Genomic DNA, 26,093 nt, shown 5'->3' with positions numbered 1-26,093 from the left:
CATTGGTGCATGCACAGAACGAAACGTGCAAATTGATGCAATCCTGCAATTGCCAACGGAGATACACATTCCTGAAAATACCATTTCCTAATTCATCTGCGACATTCTAGCCAAATTAAGCTGCCGAAATGTGTGTTATCCCAGAACTACCTGTATGATCAAGAAACAAGAGTAGACTGCTCAGCCCTTTAAGCCTGCTCCAACATTCATTAAGATCATGGCTGATCGGATTTTAACTTCAATTGTAGATTCCTGAATATCTCCAATAATCTTTCATTCCTGTGGTAAATAAGAATCTATGTACCTATGCCTTAAAAGTAAAATTCTGCATCCACTGCCTTTTGTGGAAGGGAATTCCAAAAACTCTAAAAGGTAAAAATGTTTAATTATCTCTGTTGACCTCTTAATTTAAACTCTGAGCCTCCCACAAGAAGAAACTTCCTTTCCACATCCACCTAGTCAAGTCCCCTCAGGCTCAGTTAAGTCACCTGTGATGTTTGCAACTTTTAACCTCTTTATTTTAGACCTTTCATATTTTGTACCAGCTAAAACATAAACCATAGTTAATGTACTACATCCTTCATACTTAAAGACTGAAGACTTTACTCTGCTCAAGTATTCAATTATTGATAATCACTCATTGCAATTTTGGGTAGTTCAATACAGCTGGCGCATTTACTTCTATTGTAGACATGATCCTATATAACTAAAACCTACACTTGCATCTGCTTTAAAATGTGTATTTTTTAATCCTGAATTTCTAATCAAATTTGTTTGCACACTGCTAAACCCAAAATTTGCTGGGACCGGTGCAATTGGGCAGTGTTTTATGAAGTAATTTAAAATGGGATTTGTTTTAAAAAGTATTATTGGATACATCTAAGTGGTAAATTGGCACAGTGGCTCAGTGGTTAGCGCTGCCTCACAGTACCAGGAACCCTGGTTCAATTTCAGCCTCAAGTGACTGTCTGTGTGGAGTTTGCACATGCTCCCCTTGTTAATGTGGGTATCCTCAGGGTGCTCCGGCTTCCCCCACAGTCCAAAGATGTGCACGTTGGGTGAATTGGCCGTGTTAAATTGTCCATAGTGTTCAGGGATGTCAGGAGCAAATATAGAGTATTAAGGCAGCGGAATGGGTCTGGGTGGGTTACTCTGCAGAGGGTTGGTGTGGACTTGTTGGGCAGAAGGGCCTGTTAACACACTGTAGGGATTCTATGATTCTATGAAACTTTGATTAATACACCTAATAATTATTTAACTAAACATTTTATAAATATCAATCCTTTGCCTGTAAGTAATGTGCTTCTATATGACTAAATGTGACTTAAAATATACAAAATTATTTTCTAGTTAGCTTGAGCGATTATAGCTAATTCCTCAGTAAGTGAAAATGATAATTCAATCCTTTCAAACCACACCTATTTCCCAGTGCCAACAATTTCCAGCTTGATATTTCATCACTAACTTGAAGGCCTACAAATTATTAATTTTATTTAGCAAATACAAATCTATGGAGCTAAGTCATTATCATTGTTTAGTCTAGAGATTATGATGTTATCTCATACTCCATAAAAGTTGGAACATCATGTTACGGTGTACAACATGTTGGTCAGGTCACTTTTGAAGTACCTTATACAGTTCTGGTCATCTTGTGAGAGGAAGAAACTTATTAAATTGGAGAGGATTCTGAAAGATTTACAAGGATGATGCCAAGATTGGAGGTTTTGAGTTATAAGGAGACTCTGGGATCTTTTTCACTAGAGCATAGGAGTTTGAGGGATGACCTTATAGAGGTTTATAAAGTCGTGAAGGGGCATAGATGAGATGAATAGCAAAGGTCTTTTCTGTAGGCAGGTGAGTTCAAAACTAGAGGGTGAAAGTTTAAGGTGGGAGGAGAAAGATTTAAAAGGGACCTGAGGGGCAACATTTTCATACAGAGAGTGGTTCACATGTGAAATTTGCCGCCAGTGAAGTGATAGATGCAGATACAGTTAGAATATTTAAAAGACATTTGGACAGATACATTAATAGGAAAGGTTTAGATGGATATGGGCCAGGTACAGGCAGGTGGGACTAGTTTAGTTTGGGAAATCTGGTTGACATAGGTGAGTCGAACCAAAGGGTCTGTTTCCATACTGTATGATTTATGCTTAAGGCATTTATACTGAGGCCCCAGAGGTGGAGGTTGGCGGTGTAGGAGCCCTGGCTTGTCCTGAGTTTGTTTAACAAGGACCACTCTTGATAATTTGTTCACAACCTGCAATTCGTCATATGGGGCTTGTCACAAGGATATTGTTAGTGACAGTTAGTGATAATTATAGACCAGTGAGCCTTACTTCGGTTGTGGATAAAGTGTTGGAAAAGGTTATAAGAGATAGGATTTATAATCATTTAGAGAGGAATAAGTTGATCAGGGATAGTCAACACTGTTGTGTGAAGGGTAGGTTGTGCCTCACAAACCTTATTGAGTACTTCGAGAAGATGACCAAGCAGGTGGGTGAGAGTAAAGTGTTTGTGGTGTATATGGATTTCAGAAAGGTGTTTGATAAGGTTCCTCACGGTAGGCATGGAATGGAGGGTGATTTAGCGGTTTGGATCAGAAATTGGCTGGCTGGTTGATGGGAAATGTTCATCCTAGCATCCAATTACTAGAGGTGTACTGCAAGGATCTGTTTTGGGGCCACTGCTGTTTGTCATTTTTATAAATGACCTAGATGAGGGCATAGAGGGATAGGTTAGTAAATTTGCAGATGACACGTAGGTCGGTGGAGTTGTGGATAGTGCTGAAGAATGTTGTGGGTTATACAGGGACATAGATAAGCTGCAGAGCTGGGCTGAGAGGTGGCCAATGGACTTTAATGTGGAAAAGTGTGAGGTGATTCACTTTGGAAGGAGTAACAGGAATAAAGAGTACTGGGCTAATGGTAAAATTCTTGGTAGTGTCTGTACATAGTGTCCATGTACATAGATCCCTGAAAGTTGCCACCCAGGTTGACAGGGTTGTTAAGAAGGCATATGGTGTGTTAACTTTTATTGGTAGAGGGATTGAGTTTTGGAGCCACGAGGTCATGCGGCTGTACAAAACTCTGGTGCAGCCGCACTTGGAGTATTGCATACAGTTCTGATCACCGCACTATAGGAAGTATGTGGAAGCTTTAGAAAGGGTGCAGAGGAGATTTACTAGGATGTTGCCTGGTGTGGAGGGAAGGTCTTTTGAGGAAAGGCTGAGGGACTCTATGCTGTTTTCATGAGAGAAAAGAAGGTTGAGAGGTGACTTAATTGAGACATATAATCAGAGGGTTAGATAGGGTGGATAGTGAGAGCCTTTTTCCTCAGATGTTAATGGTTAGCACAAAGGGACATAGCTTTAAATTGAGGGGTGATAGGTATAAGACAAAAGTCAGAGGTAGTTTCTTTACTCAGAGTAGTAAGGATGTGAAACGCTCTGCCTGCAACAGACTCGCCAACTTTAAGAACATTTAAATGGTCATTGGATAAACATATGGATGAAAATGGAATAGTGTAGGATAGATAGGCTTGAGATTGGTTCCACAGTTCGGCGCAACATCGAGGTCCGAAGGGCCTGTACTGTTCAATTATGTTGTATGACTTCCTATGTTTCGCATTTGTTTATCCAAAGGATCAACAAGGCTAGTAGATCTTGCTTAAGAAGGTTGAAGGACATCAAGTGGAAGGCTGACAGTGGATGTGTTGAGCAGATCGTAATGGATCATCATCAAGTGAGGGACAGCAAGAATGATTTCTAGCTTGTGGGTTTTCATCAGTTAAAGGATATGTAGGATGTTTGTGAAGATTGGAAGCCAAGGAAGAGGTATAGGTGGAGGGTTCCTGTTATTGATACACATTGTTGCACTCAGCTGAGTATTGGCAAGATGTATATGTGATGGCTCAAGCCAGACATGTGCTCTGTTCCAGTGTTATTAGACAAGCACTGAGATCCAGAGTGTTCAGAAGTACGATCAAGTGGAAACTCCAGAATTTAATTATTGAGAATACTTGAGGAGGAACTGATACCCCTATAAACACCAGCAAGGGAATTTTAACTTAAGTTAACAGGTAGGAAACCCACAGGCTAAGGTGGAACATCAATGGAAAGTAGAGCGAACAGCCAATGGGGAACTTCAAACCAGCGTCTACAGGAAAACAACACATACGGACCAAATATTGAACTACAGAAGCAATCATCCCAACATCCACAAACGAAGCTGCATCAGAACATTATTTCAATGAGACAACACACACTACAGCATAGAAGAACTACGCAGAGCAGAAGAAAATCACCTATCCCAAGTATTCAAAAAGAATGGGTAACCAGTGAACACAGACAAACAAGCAGACAAAACACATCCAGAAACTCTAGCCACTCTCCCCTACATCAAAGACATCTTGGAAATGACTGCCAGACTACTCAGACCCCTTGGCATCATGGTAACCCACAAGCACACTAAAACAGCAGCTAATGAACATGAACAGACAACGAGCAAAACTAATGTCATTTACAAAATATCGTGCAAGAACTGTAACAAACACTACATTGGACAACAGGCAGAAAACTAGTCACCAGGATACATGAACATCAACTAGCCACAAAACGACGTGACCCTCTCACTCGTATCCTTCCATACCGATAAGGAAGAACACCACTTCGACTGGAACAACATATCCATCCTACGACAAGCCAAACAGAGACACGCATGAGAATTCCTAGAAGCATGGCATTCCAACCAGAACTCTATCAATAAACACATCGAGTTAGACCCTATCTACCACCCCCTGAGAAAAAAGAACAGGAAGTGACATCACAACCTGAAGAAACCTAAACATATAAATAGAAAGCAGAAATTATCAGCAGTGCTTCGCCTGGAGACCCACTGAAGATGTTACCTCGTAGGGTGACGAAACGTCTGAAAATGAACCTTCCAACTCAGCGAGCAAACCTACATCCAGAACCTCAACCTGAGCTACAAATCTTCTTAAAACTCGCAAAGGAAGTAAAGTTGTGTTAAACCAGCATTGCACACAATGGCCATATTAGTTGGCTGATTTAGGGTACAATTTCAATGACTCTTCTGTATTTGAAAGAATTTGGTAAGAAATTTATTTTTTAAAATCTCTGATCTTACAAATGACATTGAAGTAAAATGCGTTTGATTATGTTTTACAAATTAACTATATATTCTTTTGCCTCCGCCACTGACATAGTAAACTTTGTGATATAGATACAACAGGAGAAAGTGAGGTCTGCAGATGCTGGAGATCAGAGATGGAAATGTGTTGCTGGAAAAGCGCAGCAGGTCAGGCAGCATCTAGGGAACAGGAGAATCGACGTTTCGGGCATTAGCCCTTCTTCATTTCAGGAATGAAGAAGGGCTAATGCCCGAAACGTCGATTCTCCTGTTCCCTAGATGCTGCCTGACCTGCTGCGCTTTTCCAGCAACACATTTCCATATAGATACAACAGCCTTATAACTATAAGGGTAAATTCAGTAATTCTAAGTTAATGTTAGAAAACTGAGCTTGAAGGCAGCATATGACAGTTTTATCTATTTTTTTCTATCAAGCTCGTGATGTTTCAAGTTCTAAGTGATGATAAGCAGCAGCCATTTAGAAGAACACGAAGAGAATGATTGTGACATCTAGAAAGTTTGTAAGACATGGGTCTCTGGGTATGTCTGACACTTTGGAAATCCTAGTTTGTGTCCAGACATTGGCAAGTGAATGAGTGTATTCTTCTGAATCCACTCTGAACCGTGCGCTGGATCCAAATTTTAATGTGTTTTAACAGGAATCAAAAAAGAATTTCAAGATGGTTTGCTCTTTGTAAGTTAATGGTGTATTTTCTTCTCATTTCAGACAGATGTTGCCAATACAATGTGTGGTTATAAAACACTGAATGAGCAAGTAAGTATTTTTTAACATTTTAAGAAAAGATTTTTCCTTTCCATTTTCAGCTCCCTTCTCCTTTCTCTTCTCCCAAAAGCACAGCTTTTGGCTATGTTGAAACCTAGCACTTGTCAGTTGGGTTCACCCAGATCATTTGGTTTCAGAACTCATTACCGTCTTAAGAAAAGTTGTAGAGTCATACAGCATGGAAACAGATCCTTTGATCCAATTAGTCCATGCCAACCATGTTCCAAAACCAAACTAGTCCAACTTGCCTGTATTTGATCCATATTCTTCCAAATCTTTTCCTATTCGTGTATTTATCCAAATTTCTTCTAAATATTCTAACCATTCCTGTATCCACCACTTCCTCTGGCAGTTCATTCCACACATGTTGAAAAAAGTTGCCCTTCAAGTTGCTTTCTCCTCACCTTAAAATATGGTCCCTAGTTTTGAATTACCACACACTCAGGAAAAGACCCTTGCTTATTCACCTTAATTATGCCCCTCATGATTTTATAAACTTCTATAAGATTCTAAATGTTTAACAAAACTTGCTCCCTTGGCCTCACAGCTGCACTTGGCTGAGTGTGGCATCAAATAAGAGTCAATTAAGTTTGGCAGAAAGTCCTCCAGTGATGAGAGTCATTATCTACAATAATTCATGAGAATAGTTCCTAGTGGTATCTCAAGGGCAATCAGACATTGGTGATAAACATTAACATTGTTCGTGTACTGAAAGTTTATTCTAATAATCATCAATGGATGTTAACAGGATACTCCAAATCCAAGCATGCTAAGACGGAGCAGCATGGTGGCTCAGTGGTTGATATTGCTGCCTTGCAGCACCAGGGACTTGGGTTCAGTTCCATCCTTGGGTGACTCTGTGGAGTTTGCACGTTCTCCTTGTGTTTGTGTGGATGATAGTGAAATGAAGGATGTGTAGGTTAGTTTGATCTAAGAGAAGGGTAAAACATTGGCACAACATCAATGTCTGAAGGCCTGTACTGTGCTGTACTGTTCTATGTTCCTCCCACAGTCCAAAGATGTGCAGGTTAAGTGGATTGGCCATGCTAAATTATCCACAGTGTCCAAAGATGTACAGGCTAGGTGGATTAGCTGTGGAAATGCAGTGTTACAGGAATAGTGGAGGAGTGGGGTTGTAGTCTGGATGGGATGCTCTTCAGAGGGTCAGTGTGGATTCGATGGACAGAATGGCCTGCTTCCACATTGCAGGGATTCTATGACACCTAAATTAAATGTTATAGTGCATGTTATACTGACATAGAATGGGCACAGTGATGACATTAGGACATACGAATTAGGAGCAGAAGGTCAGCCCCTCTAGTCTGCTCTGCTATTCATTGTGATCATGACTGATCTGTTTGTGTTTTGAATTACACATTCTACTAATCTGCAAAAAGCCTTGATTCCCCAACTAAAAAACAATCCAGCTTTGTCTTAAAATTATTCAATGACCCCCACCTCCACCAGCTTCTAAGGCAGTGTTCCAAAGTGTCTCAACCACAGGTTGTAAGGAGAAACCAGAGGTCTATAGACCTGTGAGTCTGACTTCGGCTGTGGTTAAATTGTTGGAAGTGATTATAAAATATAGGATTTATGGACATTTAGAGGGGCAAAAATTGATTAGAGATAGTTAGCATGATTTTGTGTGAGGAAAGTTGAAACTTTATTGCTGGAACAGCACAGCAGGTCAGGCAACATCCAGGGAACAGGAGATTCGACGTTTCGGGCACAGGCCCTTCTTCGTCCTGAAGAAGGGCCTGTGCCCGAAACGTCGAATCTCCTGTTCCCTGGATGCTGCCTGACCTGCTGTGCTGTTCCAGCAATAAAGTTTCAACTTTGATCTCCAGCATCTGCAGACCTCACTTTCTCCTTTGTGTGAGGAAAGTCATGTCTCTCAAACTTGATTGAGTTTTTTGAGGAAGTTATCAAAAAGTTAGATTAGATTACTTACAGTGTGGAAACAGGCCCTTCGGCCCAATTAGTCCACACCGACCTTCTGAAGAGCAACGCACCCAGACCCATTACATTTACCCCTTTACCTAACACTACGGACAATTTAACATGGCCAATTCACCTAACCTGCACATTTTTGGATTGTGGGAGGAAACCCACGCTGACACGGTGAGAATGTGCAAACTCCACACACACTGTTGCCTGAGGCGGGAATTGAACCCGGGTCTCTGGCACTGTGAGGCAGCAGTGTACCACCGTGCCGCCGGTGATGATGTTAGACCAGTAGACGCTGTTTACTTGGATTTTAGCAAGACTTTCGACAATGTTCTGCATGGTCACCTTGCTTCAGGAAGGATGTTATTAAACAGGAAAGATTGCAAAAGAAATTTACAAGGATGTTGGCAGTACTCAAGGGTCTGAGTTATAGGGAGAGTTTCGACAAACTAGGACTTTTTTCTTTAGGCCGTAGGAGACTGAGAGGGGATGCTATAGAACATAGAACATTACAGCACAGTACAGGTCCTTTGGCCCTCGAGGTTTCACAGGTTGGTGCAATAAATCTGAAGCCCATTTAACCTACACTATTGCATTATCGTCCAAGCAGGGCATTCCACACCCTTACTCCTCTGAGTGAAGAACCTGCCTCTGAAATCTGTCCTATATCTATCACCCCTCAATTTAAACCTATGTCCCCTCATGCTAGCCATCACCATCCAAGGAAAAAGGCTCTCACTATGCACCCTATCTAATCCTCTGATCATCTTGTAGAATCTTATAGAATACTACCTTATAGAAATGTATAAGTTCATGACATGCATGGATAGGGTGAATGCACTCAGTCTTTTTCTCAGGGTTGGGAATCGCAGACTAGAGGGCATCATTTGAAGGTCAGAGGGGAAAGTATAAAAGGGAACCTCAGGGACAACGTTTTACACAAAAGGTAGTGTATATATATGGAATGAACTGCTGGCGGAAGTTGTTGAGATGGGTACATAAACAACATTTTAAAAGCATTTGGACAAATACATGGATAGGAAAGCTTTAGAAAGATATGAGCCAAGTGCAGAGAAATGGTGTTAGCATAGGTGAACATTTTGGTTGGCGTGGACCAGTTTAGGCCAAAGGACCTGTCTCCGTGCTATAGGACTCTTTGACTCTGAATGGGTCAATGGGCTAAAACAAATGGCAGATGGATTTCAACCTGGATAAATTGTGGGTGGCACGGTGGCACAGTGGTTAGCACTGCTGCCTCACAGCGCCAGAGACTCAGGTTTAATTCCCGCCTCAGGCGACTGACTGTGTGGAGTTTGCACATTCTCCCTGTGTCTGCGTGGGTTTCCTTTGGGTGCTCCGGTTTCCTCCCACAGTCCAAAGATGTGCAGGTTAGGTTAATTGGCCAAGCTAAATTGCCCATAGTGTTAAGCGAAGGGGTAAGTGTAGGGGAATGGGTCTAGGTGGGTTGCGCTTCAGTGGGTCGGTGTGGACTTGTTGGGCCGAAGGGCCTGTTTCCACACTAAGTAATTTAATCTAATCTAAAAAAAAATGTGATGTATTGCATTTTGGTACAACAAACAAAGGTAGGGCTTATATAGTTAATGGTGGGGCCTGGGGTAGTGTTGTAGAACAGAGATTCCTCGGGGTGCATCTGCATAATTCTTTGAAGTTTGCGTCACACAAAGGTGGTTAAAAAGGCGCTTAGCATGCTTGCCTTCATTGCTCAGTCCTTTGAGTATAGGCATAAGAAAGTCATGTTGAAGTTGTATAAGACATTGGTGAGGCCTTTTCTGAAATACTGTCTCTAGTTCTGGTCACTGACTTATAGGAAAGATATTATTAAGCTGGAGAGGGGTCAGAAGAGATTTACTAGAATGTTGCTGGGTATAGAAGATTTGAACTATAAAGAAAGGCTGGGACTTCTTTCACTGGAGCATAAGAGGTTGAGAGGAGACCTGGTAGCAGCTTATAAAACTGTGTTGGGTTTGGATAGACTTAATGGTAGTTGCTTTTTCCCAGGATGTGGGGTTTCAAGAGTAGGGGGGCAAGTTTTTAAGGGGAGAGGAGAAAGATTTAAAAAAGACAAGCGGGGCAGATTTTTTACACAGTGGGTGGTTCACATGTGGAATAAACGTCCTGAAGATGGGAGTACAATTACAGTGCTTAAAAGACATTTGGATAAGAACATGAACTTCATTCCAAATGCAAACTACCACTGTGTAAAAATAAATACTGGTATCTATAAAATAATGGGCGGCATGGTGGCACGGTGGCTAGCACTGCTGCCTCACAGCAGCAGAGACCCGAGTTCATTTCCCGCCTCAGGCGACTGACTGTGTGAAGTTTGCACATTCTCCCTGTGTCTGCGTGGGTTTCCTCTGGGTGCTCCGGTTTCCTCCCACAGTCCAAAGATGTGCAGGTCAGGTGAATTGGCCATGCTAAATTGCCCGTAGTGTTAGGCGCAGGGGTAAATGTAGGGGAATGGGTCTGGGTGGGTTGCGCTTCGGCGGGTCGGTGTGGACTTGTTGGGCCGAAGGGCCTGTTTTCACACTGTAAGTAATCTAATCTAAGTAATCTTATCAAATCTTATAGTGGAGGAGGTCCTGGATATCTTCGAACGCATAAAGGTGGATAAATCCCTGGAACCTGATCAGGTGTATCCCAGAACTTTATAGGAAGCTACGGAAAGTGGTTGCTGACATATTTGTATCATTGATAACCATTGGTGAGGGAGACTGGTGTTCAGATTGATAGTTCCTTATACATGGAGTCACAGGTAGAAAGGATAACGAAGGAAGTGTTTGGTACACTTGCCTTTATTGATCAATCCATTGAGTATATGTGTTACGTCTATAGAGGGCTCAAAGTTTGTGAGAAGATTTGTAGCTCGGGTGCTCGTTGTTGTGGTTCGGTTCGCCGAGCTGGGAGTTTGTGTTGCAGATGTTTCATCCCCTGTCTAGGTGACATCCTCAGTGCTTGGGAGCTTCCTGCGAAGTGCTTCTGTGATGTTTCCTCCGGCATTTATAGTGGTTTGAAAGAACAATACTGGCCAAGGGACTCAACTACAACCACAGGGACGCCAAGACAGCAGACATCCTAGCAGCACTAGAATGCACACTCAGGAACAATGGACTGACAGAAGAGACACAACAAACAGTGAGACAAAGTATCGTACCTCTGATAACAAGAAAAAGACAAACACACAACCTCAACACCAAGGAGAGGGAAGCACTAAAATCACTAAGAAACGATAAGAACATAATCATACTACCAGCAGACAAAGGCAGAATGATGGTCATCCTGGACAAAGCAGACTACATCCAAAAAGTGCAACAACTACTTGCAGATACCAACACCTACCAAAAGAGGGAGTTTGACCCCACCCCACAGCTCACCAATAGGATAAACAACACACTGAGGAACCTACAAAGAAACGGACAGATAACCAGGTTTGACCGACAAAGAATGAAACCTGAAAGCAACAACAACCCCAGATTCTATGGACTACCTAAAGTGCACAAACCAGACATCCCACTCAGACCCATAGTATCACTACCAGGGACACCATCACACAAACTGGCTAAAGAACTACAGCAGAATCTGAAACACCTGATCAGCAGATCCAGACACTCTATACAGTCAACACAGGAATTCTTGGACATCATCAGAAACATACACATAGACAAGGAAGAAACATGGTCTCATTCGATGTAACGGCACTGTTCACCTTTATCGACAAAATCCTAGCCAGAGAAACAATAGCCAACTTGCTGGACATACAGAACAGACAACAGGACGTTGAACCTATCGACAAAGACGGCATACTGGACCTGTGCCTCTCAACACACTTCACATTCAACAACAATATATGAACAAATCAACGGCACACCCATGGGCTCACCCATCTCTGGACTCATAGCAGAAGCGGTAATGCAAAGATTAGAACAAACAGTCTTACTGCAAATTCAACCCAAACTCTGGGTCAGATATGTGGATGACAACCTTGTAATCATTAAAAACACAGAATTTGAGAACACATACTGGATCATCAACGCCACACTCACAGGAATCCGATTCACTAGAGTGGAAGAAAAGGACAACCAACTCCCATTCCTTGACGTGATGGTACGGAGAATTCACCACAAAGGTATACAGGAAAGCCACACACACAGACCAAGTCCTGAACTACAAAAGCAACCACCCCAACACACACAAAAGAAGTTGCATCAAGACACTATTCAAAAGGGCCACAACACACTGCAGTACACCAGAACTGCAAAAAGAGAAAGAAGAGCACCTATACAATGTATTCGCCAAAAACGGATACCTGCGCAATTTCATCAACAGATGCCTAAGGGAAAGACAACGGAACGAGGACATGCCGCAACCCAAAGGACTAGCCACACTACCATACATCAAGAGCATTTCCGAACTGACAGCCAGACTACTGCGACCACTAGGACTCATAACAGCACACAAACCAACAGCCACTCTCAGACAACAACTCACCAGGACAAAGGACCCGATACCCAGCATGAGCAAAACCAATGTAGTGTACAAAATCCCATGCAAGGACTGCACAAAACACTACATAGGACAAACAGGAAGACAGCTAATGATCCGCATCCATGAACACCAACTAGCCACAATACGACATGACCAGCTATCCTTAGTAGCCACACACGCAGATGACGAGCAACATGAATTCAACTGGGACAACACTACTATTATAGGACAAGCCAAACAGAGAACAGCCAGGGAATTCCTAGAGGCATGGCACTCATCCACAGATTCAATCAATAAGCACATCGACCTGGACCCAATATACCAACCACTGCAACGGACAGCTGGAACTGACAACCGGAAGCGGCAGATTCAAATCACTATAAATGCCGGAGGAAAGATCATAGAAGTGCTTCACAGGAGGCTCCCAAGCACTGAGGATGTCACCTAGACAGGGGACGAAATGTCTGCAACACACATTCCCAGCTCGGCGAACAGAACCACATCTATAGAGGGCATTGGTTAGGCCACTTTTGGAAAACTGTGTACAATTGTAGTTTCCTTGCTATAGAAAAAATTTAAACTTGAAAAGATTCAGAAAAGATTTATGAGGATGTTGTTGAGGTTAGAGGGTTTGATCTACAGGGAGAGGCTGAATAGGCTGGGGTTATTTTATCCTGGAGCATTGGAGACTGAGAGGTGACCTTAGAGGTTTATAAAATAATGAGGGACAATGATAAGGTGAATAGCCTAGATCTTTTTCCCAGGATACGGGAGTGTGAAACTGGAGGGCATAAGGACCTAAGGGGCAACATTTACAAACAGAGGCTGGTGCACATATGAAATGAACTGCTAGGGGAAGTGGTGGAGGCTGGTGCAATTAACATTTAAAAGGTATCTGGGTGGGCATATGAATAGGAACGGTTTAGAGGGATATGAGCCAAATACCAGCAAGTGGGACTAGATTCGTTTAGGATATCTGGTCAGCAGGGATGAATTAGAATGAAGGGTCTGTTTCTGTGCTGTACAACTCTATGCCTCTATGACTCTATTGCCATGAGATAGCTGTTCATTCAGTATCCTTCTTTGAATCTCTGAATGGCAAATAGAGCAGAGCGACAGCTACCATTTGCTTTGTGTTGGTAGTGAGGTTGCTGCTAAGTTACAGAAGTTATATTGCTTACGTATAAATTGGCTAAGAATTCTGTGTAGAGGTGGATTGCTGGTTCTGTATCTTCTGCACAAGTTAGCTCTGATTCCGCTCTGTAAAGCATATCCTGAGTTCTGCATGCAGGCTGATTTCCAGTGTGCAGGCTAATTTTAAGCCTTGCAAAAGATTTTTACAAGGATATTGCCAGGGTTGGAGGATTTGAGCGACAGGGAGAGGTAGAACAGGCTGGGGCTGTTTTCCCTGGAACGTCAGAGGCTGAGGGGTGACCTTATAGAGGTTTATAAAATCATGAGGGGCATGGATTGGGTAAATAGGCAAAGTCTTTTCCATGGGGTCGGGGAGTCCAGAACTAGAGGGCATAGGTTTAGGGTGAGAGGGAAAAGATATAAAAGAGACCTAAGGGGCAACTTTTTCACACAGAGGGTGATACGGGTATGGAATGAGCTGCCAGAGGAAGTTGTGGAGGCTGGTACAATTACAACAGTCAAAGGGCATTTGGATGGGTATATGAATAGGAAGGGTTTGGAGGAATAAAGGCTGGGTGCTGGCAGGTGGGACTAGATAGAGTTGGGATATCTGGTCGGCATGGACAGGTTGGACCGAAGGGTCAGTTTCCATGCTGTACGTCTCTATGACTCTATGAAAAGTTCACTGAACATTTTTCTTGATGTTTGTCGCATTTCTCGAGAATGTCTGGCATGCATTCAGAACTGGCACAAATGGAGGTATATTGCATTCTGCCAATACTTTCATCAAGCAATTAAGAGGAAGTGATTAATATTTCACATTTTCTCCACAGCGTTTCACTGTCCTTCAAATCATCTATGTCGGTGGGTGTACAGACGCAGTGCTGAATTGGTTATTGGGACACTATGCAGCCATGGCTGCCATCCTGTTTGGTATAATAGCACCACAGGTAACCTTTGCTTTAATATAGGCTTATTTCATGATAAAATATAAAATCATCAATTCTTACTGAATTTTGCTTGTCCTCACTGGGCCTGGTGCTTATTCCCTGTGGATATATATGATATCCCAGCTCCCTCGCAGACTGATCAGCCTAATCCATAAGTAAATGAGCCACTTGCATTTGCTTCTTACTATCATTCAGCACAAAAAGCAATTGATTGTTTTTAATGTTGAAACAAAAGGGATATTAGCTAGTTAAAGCACAAAATAAATCCTGATACGCATGCCATCCTCTTTCAATGCATTCATAAAATGGTTATAAGTCAGACAGATCATTCGGTCCACCATATCTGTGCTGGCTCTCTGCAAAGTTTTCCTTTTCCGATAGTGATCTGATTCCCTCTTGAATTCCGTGATTAAATCTGTCACCACCTTGTGGTTAGACAATGCATTCAAGATACAAACAACTCATGAGAGGTTTTGCCTCATTTTACCCTTTCTCCGTTACCTTAAATCTCTGCTGTGGGAACAGCTTTTCTCATTTTTGTCATTTCTGCCACCTCCAAACGGACCCCACCACCAAGGATATATTTCCCTCCCCACCCCATCAGCGTTCCAAAAAGACCACTCCCTCCACGACTCCCTTGTCAGATCCACACCACCCACCAACCCAACCTCCATTCCCAGCATCTTCCCCTGCAATCGCAAAAAATGCAAAACTTGAGCCCACACTCCCCCCTCACTTCCCTCCAAGACCCCAAGGGATCCTTCAATATCCATCAGAAATTCACCTGCACCTCCACACACATCATTTACTGCATCCGCTGCACCCGATGTGGCCTCCTATACAATGGGGAGACAGGCCGCCTACTTGCGGAACGTTTCAGAGAACACCTCTGGGACACCCGCACCAACCAACCCAACCGCCCCGTGGCTCAACACTTTAACTCCCCCTCCCACTCCGCCACAGGGGATGAATGCGGATTTCTCCAGCTTCCTCATTTCCCCTGCCCCCACCTTTTCTCAGTCCCAACCCTCACTCTCAGCACCGCCTTCTTGACCTGCAATCTTTTTCCTGACCTCTCCGCCCCCACCCCCTCTCCGGCCTATCACCCTCACCTTAACCGCCTTCCACCTATCACATTCCCAATCCCCCTCCTCCCTACCTTTTAACTTAGCCTGCTTGGCACACCCTCCTCATTCCTGAAGAAGGGCTAATGCCCTAAACGTCGATTCTCCTTCTCCTTTGCTGCCTGACCTGCTGCGCTTTTCCAGCAACACATTTTTAAGCTCTGATCTCCAGCATCTGCAGTCCTCACTTTCTCCTAATAGCTTTTCTCAGTCTACTCTGTTCAGATTCTTCGATGCTTGAATACCATATTAAATCTCCTCTCAATCTTCTCTAATGAGAACAGTCCTAATCTCTGAAATCTAACTTCTTGGTTATTCCTGTGAATCTTTATTTCACCTTTTGTAATGTGGAGCAAACACAACAGGAGGTGCTTTGGCTGAGAATGATCTGTTGTTTTAAACCGGTTTGGTGGAGCTTGATTTCTTTTTGTATTCATTCCCCTTCTGATAAAGGATGTTGTGAAACTTGAAAGGGTTCGGAAAAGATTCACAACGATGTTGCCATAGTTGGAGGATTGAGCTATAGGGAGAGGCTGAACAGGCTGAATAGGCTGAAGCTGTTTTTCCTGGCCGTTTGGAGACTGAGAGTGACCTTATAGAGGTCTATAAAATCATAAGGGGCATGGATAGGGTAAATAGACAAGGTCTTTTCCCTGGGGTGGGGTAAGTCCAGAACTAGAGGGCATAGGTTTAGGGTGAGAAGGAAGAAATTTAAAAGGTACCTAAAAGGCAACTTTTTCACTCAAAGTGTGGTGCATGTATGGAATGAGCTGCCAGAGGAAGTGGTGGAGGCTGGTACAATTAGAACATTTAAAAGCATCTGGATAGGTATATGAATAGGAAGTGTTTAGAGGGATATGGGCCAAGTGCTGGCAAATTATGTTCAGATATCTGGCTGGCATGGACGAGTTGGACCAAAGGGTCTGTTTCCATGTTATAAATCTCTATGATTCTATGACAATGATTGCATGAGTATTTCTGGAAGAGGGCACATTTTGTTGTAGCTTTTTCTCTTGCATTTGTCATCACAATTTGCAGGTAATACCAAAATAAAGGAAAAAGATTTACATTGTATGACAGGAGAATGCTGATTGGCAAGTGAACTCTGGTGGCAGTACTGCTGTGGAGGATGCATCAGTTAATGATGGGAAGGCAATGGCATGGTGGTTTGTCACTGTACCAGTAATCCACGTAATGCTCGGGGACCTGGATTTGAATCCTGCCGCAGCATAGAGTCGGACAGTCATAGAGATGTACAGCATGGAAACAGACCCTTCGGTCCAACTCGTCCATGCCGACCAGATATCCCAACCCAATCTAGTCTCATCTGCCAGCACCTGGCCCATATCCCTCCAAACATTTCCTTTTCATATACCCATCCAGATGCCTTTTAAAGTTGCAATTGTACTCTCCTCCACCACTTCCTCTGGCAGCCCATTCCATGCATGTACCACCCTCTGAGTGAAAAGGTTGCCCTTAAGTCTCTTTTATATCTTTCCCCTTTCACTCTAAACCTATGCCCTCTAGTTCTGGATTCCCCCACCCCAGGGATGCCCCTCATGATTTTATAAACCTTTACAGGGTCACCCCTCAGCCTCAGATGCTCCAGGGAAAACAGCTCCAGCCTGTAGAACCTCCCCCTATAGCTCAAATCCTCCAACCCTGGCAACATCCTTGTAAATCTTTTCTGAACCCTATCAAGTTTCACAATATCTTTCCGATAGGAAGGAGACCAGAATTGCACGCAGTGTTCCAACAGTGGCCTAATCAATTGTCTGTACAGCCGCAAAATGACCTCCCAACTCCTATACTCAATACTCTGACCAATAGAGGAAAGCATACCAAATGCCGCCTTCACTATCCTATCTGCCTGCAACTCCACTTTCAAGGAGCTATGAACCTGCACTCCGAGGTCTCTTTGTTCAGCAACACTCCCTAGGACCTTACCATCAAGTGTATAAGTCCTGCTAAGATTTGCTTTCCCAAAATGCAGCACCTCACCTTTATCTAAACTACATCTGCCACTTCTCAGCCCATTGGCCCATCTCATCAAGATCCTGTTGTAATCTGAGATAACCTTCTTCGATGTCCACTACACCTCCAATTTTGAAATTAGATTAGATTAGATTCCTAACAGTGTGGAAACAGGCCTTTCGGCCCAATAAGTCCACTCCGAACCTTCGAAGAGTAACCCACCCAGACCCAGTTTCCCTCTGACTAATGTACCTAACACTATGGGCAGTTTGGCATGGCCAATTCACCTAACCTGCACACCTTTGGATTATGGGAGGAAACCGGAGCACCCGGAGGAAACCCACGCAGAGACAGGGAACTCCACACAGACAGTTGCCCGAGGCTGGAATTGAGCCTGGAGCCCTGTGCTGTGAGGCATCAGTGCTAACCACTGTGCCACCATGCCGCCCCGGTGTCATCTGCAAACTTACTAACTGTACCTCTTATGCTCACATCCAAATCATTTATATAAATGATGAAAAGTAGTGGACCCAGCACCGATCCTTGTGGCACTCCACTGGTCACAGGCCTCCAGTCTGAAAAACAACCCTCCACCCTCACCCTCTGTCTTCTACCTTTGAGCCAGTTCTGTATCCAAATGGCGAGTTCTCCCTGTATTCCATAAGATCTATCCTTGCTCACCGGTCTCCCATGAACACCTTACTGAAGTCTACATAGATCACATCTACTGCTCTGCCCTCATCAAACCTCTTTGTTACTTCTTCAAAAAACTCAATCAAGTTTGTGAGACATAATTTCCAACACATGTTGACTATCCCTAATCAGTCCTTGCCTTTCCAAATACATGTATATCCTGTCCCTCAGGATTCTCTCCAACAACTTGCCTACCACCGACGTCAGGCTCACAGGTCTATAGTTCCCTGGCTTGTCCCTAAGACCTTTCTTAAACAGTGGCACCACGTTAGCCAACCTCTGGTCTTCCACACTTCACCTGTGACTATTGATGATACAAGTATCTCAGCAAGAGGCCCAGCAATCACTTCTCTAGCTTCCCACAGAGTTCTAGGGTACACCTGATCAGGTCCTGGGGATTTATCCACTTTATGCATTTCAAGACATCCAGCACTTCCTCCTCTGTAATATGGACATTTTTCAAGATGTCACCATCTATTTCCCTACATTCTATATCTTCCATCTCCTTTTCTACAATAAATACTGATACAAACTACTCGTTTAGTATCTCCCCCGTCTCCTGCGGTTCCACATGAAGGCCGCCTTGCTGATCTTTGAGGGGCCCTATTCTTTCCCTAGTTACCCTTTTGTCCTTAATGTATTTGTAAAAACCCTTTGGATTCTCCTTAACTCTGCCAAAGCTATCTCACGTCCCCTTTGGAGTAGGATTTTTTTTTTAAATGTCTGTAACAAAGCATCTAATTGTTGTAAATTGTCAATTGTTGTAAAAGCCCATCTCGGAGATTAATGTCCTTTAAGGAAGGAAACTGGTATCTTTGCCTGGCCTGGCCTACATGTTAGTGTAAATTCATGGAAAAGTGGTTGATCTCTTAACTGCCTTCTGAACTAACCCAGCAAGCCACTCAGTTGTATAAAATCACTATAAAGGCTGAAAAGAAGAAAACTGGGCTCTCACATTGACCTAGGCACTGGAAATACATTCCTGTCACTCTGCAAGGGCATCCTTATTAATATCTCGAGGTTTGTGCCAAAATCAGGATAGCTGTGCTATCGGCTAGTCGTGCCACAGCCTGACATTGTACGTAAGGTGCAAATCATCATTTCAGTTGACACTACCATAGTCATCCCTGAGTATATCCTATCCCACAGGCAGACAAACTCAGCAGTTTTGGCAGCATAGTGTGATACAATCAGGAAAGAGTTGCACTGGGAGTCCTCAAGTTGAGTCTCAATCTTATGTCTTGGCACTAGCTCAACTATAAGCAAGGAAACCTCCTACTGATTACACACACAGTCCCTCTCCTTGTACTCCTCCGTCTTGGACACCATTTGGAGGAAGTATTGAGATTAGCAAGAACTCAAATTGTTCTCTGGATGGGGACTTCAGTGTTCATCATAAATAGTAACTTGGCAGCTTCACTACTAACTGTGCTGTTTGACTCCTAAAGGACATTGCAGATAGACTAGATCTGAGGCAGGTAGTGAGGGAACCAAGAGGGTAAAACATACTTGACATCAACCTAACTTGACCTGCTTGTCAGATGACAGTATTGCCAAGAGTCCTCAAGGAAATGAAGCTTCTCTTCACATGAAGGATATCCTCCATTGTGTTGTGAGGCATGGTCGCCATGCAAAATCCAAATTGTATTTGAACATAATCCACATTATTGCCCACTATATTACCCATTCTAACATTACCACCAAGCCAGGAGATCAGCCCTTGCTCAATGGGAGTACAGGTGAGCATGGCAGAAGCAACAGCTTGTAGACCTAAAAATGAGGTGTCAACCTAGTGAGGTTACAACATAGGGCTTTTTGCATGCCAAACAGCATAAACAGCAAGTGATGGACAAAGCTAAGCAATTCCACAACCAATGGATTCACTCTCAGCTCTACAGCCCTGCCACATTCAAGCATGAATGACAGTGGGCAATTAAACAACTCACTCAAGAAGGAAACTCCACAATTACCCCATCCTCAATGATATGTGCAAATCTGCAAAAGATGAGGCTAAAGCATTTGTAACAAGAAGAGCCAAGTAGATGGTTCATTGTGGCTTCTTCCAGAGGTCCCCAGTGCCAAAGATGCCAGTCTTCACCCAATTTGTTTCACTCCATGTGATATTATGAATTCTGCAAAGGTTATGTGCCCTGAAAATATTGCTGTAGTAATGCGGACGACATGCTAGTGAAAGTGCTGCATCCTTAGCTGTGGCAGTACAGCTATAATATTCACATCTCTATGACCGTGTAGAAATTGCCGGGGTATGCCTCTTACACAAGCAGGACCAATCCAACTCAACAAATTACCTGCTCCATCAGTCTACTATTGATCATTAATAAAGTGATGGAAGGGGATTATCAACAATGTTATCAAGCATCATTTGCTTAGTAATAGCCAGCACAGTTTGGGTTTCTTCAGAGCCACTCAACTCCTGATCTCATTATAGCCTTACTCCAAATGTGGACAAAATAGCTGAACTTGAGGTGAGAAGAATTGCCTTCGACATCAAAGCTGCATTTGACCAAGTCTAGTATCAAGGAGTCCAAGCAAAATTAGACTCAGTGAGAAAAAAACTCTGCTGACTGGAGTCATACTTCACATAAAGGAATTTTGTTGGAGGTCAAGTATCTCAGTTCCAGAAGCTCCCTCAGGACTTTTTTTTTTTAAATAAATCGCAGCCAATGTTTCTATAGTGTTTCTAGTGTTTCTATAGTTCCTCAGGGTAGGAATTTTTTATCCAACCAGATCAAGGATGTTGTCTCACAGTTGAAGCAAGTGACTCCTAACCAAGATCCAGGGAACAGGAGAATCGACGTTTCGGCGTAAGCCCTTCTTCAGGAAGAAGGGCTTATGCCCGAAACGTCGATTCTCCTGTTCCCTGGATGCTGCCTGACTTGCTGCGCTTTTCCAGCAACACATTTTCAGCTCTGATCTCCAGCATCTGCAGACCTCACTTTCTCCCCTAACCAAGATCTCCTGTTTCAGAGACAGAGCCACTACTATTGCACTACAAGAGCCCTTAGTTCCTCAGGGTGGTGTCCAAGGCCCAACCACCTTCTTTTGCTTTATCAATGACCATCCCTCCATCATAAGATCAGAACTGAGAATGTATGTTAATGATTGCACAATGATTAGCACCATTTATGACTCCTAAGATCATGAAGTAGTCCAAATCCAAAGGCAGCAAGACTTGGACAACATTCAGGCTTAGGCTCTCAAGTGGCAAGTAACATTCATAACACACAGGTGCCAGATAATGACTACCGCCAACAATAGAGAAGCTAACCATCACCCCAATCCCACACCTACCCTCACATCTCTTGACATGTAATGGTATTGCCATCACTGAATTCCCCCATTATCAACACCTTGGGGATTAATATTGACTAGAAACTGACTGAGCATTAACATACTGTGGCTACAGCAGCAAGAGAGGCTTGGCATCCTACAGTGAATAACTCATGTCCTGACTCCCCAAAGCATGTCTGGCATCTACAGGATAGAAGACATAGGAGCAGAAATTAGGCCATTCAGCCAATTGAGTCTGCTCTGCCATTTAATCATAGCTGATAAGTTTCTCAACCCCATTCTTCCGCTTTCTCCCTGTAACCTTTGATATTCGAGAAGCTATCTATCTCCGTCTTAAATATACTCAATGACCTGGCCTCCACAGCCTTCTGTGGCAATGAAGTTCATAGATTCACCACTCTGGCTGAAGAAGTTTCTCCTTGTCTCGGTTACAGTGACCACAACTGCCTCATCTTCACCATAGCCATGGAGAGGGATGGGAACAGACAATATGGGAAGATATTTATTGGGGGAAGGGAAATTATACTGCTGTTAGACAGGACTGTGGAGTATAAATTGGGAAATGCTCAGCAGAAATGTGGTGGCTGTTTAAGGGGTACTTGTGGCGAGTGTAGGTTAACTTTGTCCCACTGAGGCAAGGAATGGTAAGGTGAAAGAGTCTTGGATGAAAAGAGAAGAGGAGCTTCTCATCAAGAGGAAGAAGGAAGCTTACCTAAGGTTGAGGAAGCAAGGATCTGGGATAGCTTTAGATGATTACAAATTAGCTAGGAAAGAACTCAAAAATGGATTGAGGAGAGCTAGGAAGGGGCACGAAAAAGCCTTTGTAGGAAAGATTAGGGAAAACCCAAAAGGCGCTCTACATGTACGTGAGGAATAAGAGAATGATCAAAGAGAGGGTAAGGCCGATCAAGGATAGTGGAAGAACTTGTGCCTGCAGTCTGAAGAGGTAGAGTAGGCCGTAAATGAGTTTTTTTGCTTCAGTGTTCACTAAAAAGAGGGACCTTGTGATAGTGAGAACACTGTGGACCAGGTTAATAGGCTTGAACAGATTGATATTAGAAAGCAGATGTGCTAGAAATTCTGGGAAGCATCAAGATAGGTAAGTCCTCAGGGCTGAACCAGATGTATCCAAGGTTACTATGGGAAATGAGGAATGAGATTGCTGTACCTCTGGCAATGATCTTTGCATCCTCACTCTCTACAGGAGTAGTACCAGATGACTGGAGGGAGGCAAATGTTGTTCCTCTGTTCAAGAAAGGGAATAGGGAAATCCCTGGGAATTACAGACCAATCATTCTTACATCTGTGGTAAGCAAGGTACTGGAAAGGACTCTAATAGATAAGATTTATGACTATTTGGAAAAACATAGTTTCATTAAAGATAGCATGACTTTGTGAGGGGCACGTCATGCCTCACAAGATTTATTGAGTTCTTTGAGGATGTGACGAGACAAGTTGACAAAAGTCAAGCAGTGAATGTGGTGTATATGGATTTCAGTAAGGCATTTGATAAGGCTCCCCACAGTAGGCTGATTCAGAAAGTTAGGAGGAATGAGATATAGGAAAATTTGGCTGTCTGGATACAGAATTGGCTGGCTGAAAGAAGACAGCGAGTGATAGTGGATGAAAAAGATTCCACATGATTAGATTCCCTACAGTGTGGAAACAGGCCATTTGGCCTAACAAGTTCACACTGACCCTTTTGAAGAGTAACCCACCCAGACCTATTTCCCTAAATTTACCCCTGACTAAAGCACCTAAAACTGGGGAAATTTAGCCTAGTCAATTCACCTGACCTGCACATCTTTGGATTGCCTGGAGGTCGGTGACCAATGGTCCCCGCAGGGTTCTTGAACCTCTGCTCTTTGTAATTTTTATGAATGATGTGGATGAAGAAGTGGAAGGTGGGTTAGTAAGTTTGCCAATGACACAAAGGTAGGTGGTGTTGTAGATAGTGTCGAGGGCTGTTACAGACTACAATAAGGCATTGACAGGATGCAGAGCTGGGCTGAGAAGTGGCAGATGGAGTTCATCCTGGATAAATATGAAGTGATTCATTTTGGAAGGTCAAATTTGAATGCTGAAACAGGGTTAATGACAGGATTCTTGGCAGTGTACAGGTCCTGGTGAAGGGCTTATGCCTGAAACATCGATTCTCCAGCTCCTCAGATGCTGACTGACCTGTGCTTTTCCAGCATAACACACTCGAGTGTGGAGGAGCAGCAGGGTCTCGGGGTCCATGTACATTGATCCCTCAAAGTTGCCACCCAAGTTGATAAGGTTGTTTTGGCTTTCATTAACAGGGAGATTGAGTTTAAGAGTCATGAGATTTTGCTGCAGCTCCATAAAACAGTGGTTAGAACACTTTTGGAATATTGTGTCCAGTTCTGGTTGCCTCATTATAGGAAGGATGTAATGTTTTAGAGAGGGTGCAGAGGAGATTTACCAGGATGCTGCCTGGATTGCAGGGCTTGTCTTATGAAGAGAGCTTGAGTGAGCTAGGACTTTTCACTCTGGAGAGAAGGGAGGTGACTTGATAGAGGTGTACAAGGTAATGAGAGGCATAGATAGAGTAGATAGCCAGAGACTTCTCCCCAGGGCAAAAATGGCTGTCATGAGGGGTCATAATTTTAAGGTTTTTGGAGGAAGGGGAGAGGTAGGTTCTTCACGCAGAGAGTAGTGGGTGTGTGGAATGCACTGCCTGCAGTGGTAGTAGAGTCAGAGCCATTAGGGGCATTTAAGCAACTGCTGGATAAGCACATGGACAGCAATAAATTGAGGGGTGTGTAGATTAGGTTGATCTTAGATTAAGGTAAATGCTTGGCTCAACATCCCGGGCTGAAGGGCCTGTACTGTGCTGTTTTGTTTTATGTTCTGTTCTGCATATTTCAATTAGATCCTCCCCCATCCTTCTAAACTGTATCGAGTATAGACCCAGAGTCCTCAAACGTTCCTCATGTATTAAGCTTTTCATTCCTGGGACAATTCTTGTGAACCTCCTCTGAACACACTCCAAGGCCAGTACATTCTTCCTCAGATGCGGTCCAAAACTGTGCACAATACTCCAAATGTCGTCTGACCAGAGCCTCAGAAATACATCCCTGCTTTTATGTTCAAGTCCTTTCAAAATAAATGCCATCAGTGCATTTGCCTTCCTAACTACTAACTCAACCTGCAAGTTTACCTTGAGAAAATCCTGGACTAGAAGGCCCAAATTTCTTTGCACTTCAGACTTCTGAATTTTCTCCCCATTTAGAAAAAAATCCATGCCTCTATTCTTCCTACCAAAGTGCATGACCCCACACTTTCCCACGTTGTACTCCATCTGACACTTCTTTGCCCATTCTCCTAAATTATCCTAATCTTTCAGCAGCCTCCAGCCTCCTCAATGCTACCTGTCTCTCTACTTATCTTTGTATCATCTGCAAACGTAACCAGAATGCACTCAGTTCCTTCATCTAGATCATTAATGTGTAAAATGAAAAGCCATGGTCCCAACATTGAGCCTTGCAGAACACCGGCTGCCATCCTGAGAAGGACTCTTTTATCGCCACTCCCTGCTTTCTGCCAGATAGCCAAGCTTCTATCCATGCAAGCACCTTACTTGTAACACCATGGACCCTGATCTTGCTCAGTAGCCTCCTGTGTGGCACCTTGTCAAAGGCTTTCCTGAAGTCCAGGTAGATAACATCCATTGGCTGTCCTTGGTCTAACCTGTTTGTTACTTCCTCAAAGAATTCTAGAAGATTTTTCAGGCATGACCTTCTCTTGATGTAACCATGCTGACTTTACCCTGTTTTATCATACACTTCCAAATATTCAGAAATCTCATCCTTCACAGTGGGTTTCAGTGGGTTACCCGTGACTGAGGTTGGGCTAATTGGACTGTAATTTTCCATCTTTTGTCTTACTCCCCTTTTAAACAGGGGTGTCGTGTTAGTGATTTTCCAGTCTTCTGGACCCTTCCTGATTCTAGCAATTCCTGAAAGATCACCACTGCCACCTCGACTATCAGCTGTACTGAGGGAGGATATTCCTGGAAATACATCCAAGGAAGTTATTTGTGTGGAACTGAGAAATAAGAAAGGGATGATCACCTTATTGGGATTGTATTATAGACCCCCTAATAGTCAGAGGGAAATTGAGAAACAAACTTGTAAGGAGATCTCAGCTATCTGTAAGAATAATTGGGTGGTTCTGATAGGGGATTTTAATTTTCCAAACATAGACTGGGTCTGCTGTAGTGTTAAGGGTTTAGATGGAGAGGAATTTAAGTGTATACAAAAAAATGTTTTGATTCAATATGTGGATGTACCTACTAGAAAAGGTGCAAAACTTGACGTACTCTTGGGAAATAAGGTAGGGCAGGTGACTGAGGTGTCATTAGGGGAGCACTTTGGGGCCAGTGACCATAATTCTATTACATTTAAAATAGTGATGGAAAAGGATAGACCAGATCTAAAAGTTGAAGTTCTAAATTGGAGAAAGGCTCATTTTGACGGTATTAGGCAAGAACTTTCAA

The 26,093-nt window shown here is 43.2% G+C and overlaps 1 protein-coding gene across 3 annotated transcripts in view; it reads left to right on the top strand.

Moving 5' to 3' along the window:
- The window catches only part of tspan15 (tetraspanin 15), a 214,748-nt gene that overhangs the window by 156,999 nt on the left and 31,656 nt on the right, over nt 1-26,093 (top strand). For all 3 annotated transcript variants that reach the window (XM_043712237.2, XM_087999149.1, XM_043712236.2), the window contains 2 exons: nt 5,875-5,922; nt 14,352-14,468. In XM_043712237.2, coding sequence (XP_043568172.1) covers nt 5,875-5,922; nt 14,352-14,468 — 165 coding nt within the window. The remainder of the gene's footprint in view (nt 1-5,874; nt 5,923-14,351; nt 14,469-26,093) is intronic.

The sequence above is a fragment of the Chiloscyllium plagiosum genome, unplaced genomic scaffold (genome assembly GCF_037043375.1).
Source record: "Chiloscyllium plagiosum isolate Xiang-an unplaced genomic scaffold, Cpla_swu_hap1 HiC_scaffold_22, whole genome shotgun sequence".
NCBI classification, from domain to species: Eukaryota; Metazoa; Chordata; class Chondrichthyes; order Orectolobiformes; family Hemiscylliidae; genus Chiloscyllium; species Chiloscyllium plagiosum.
This window is presented reverse-complemented; position numbering and strand designations above follow the sequence as displayed.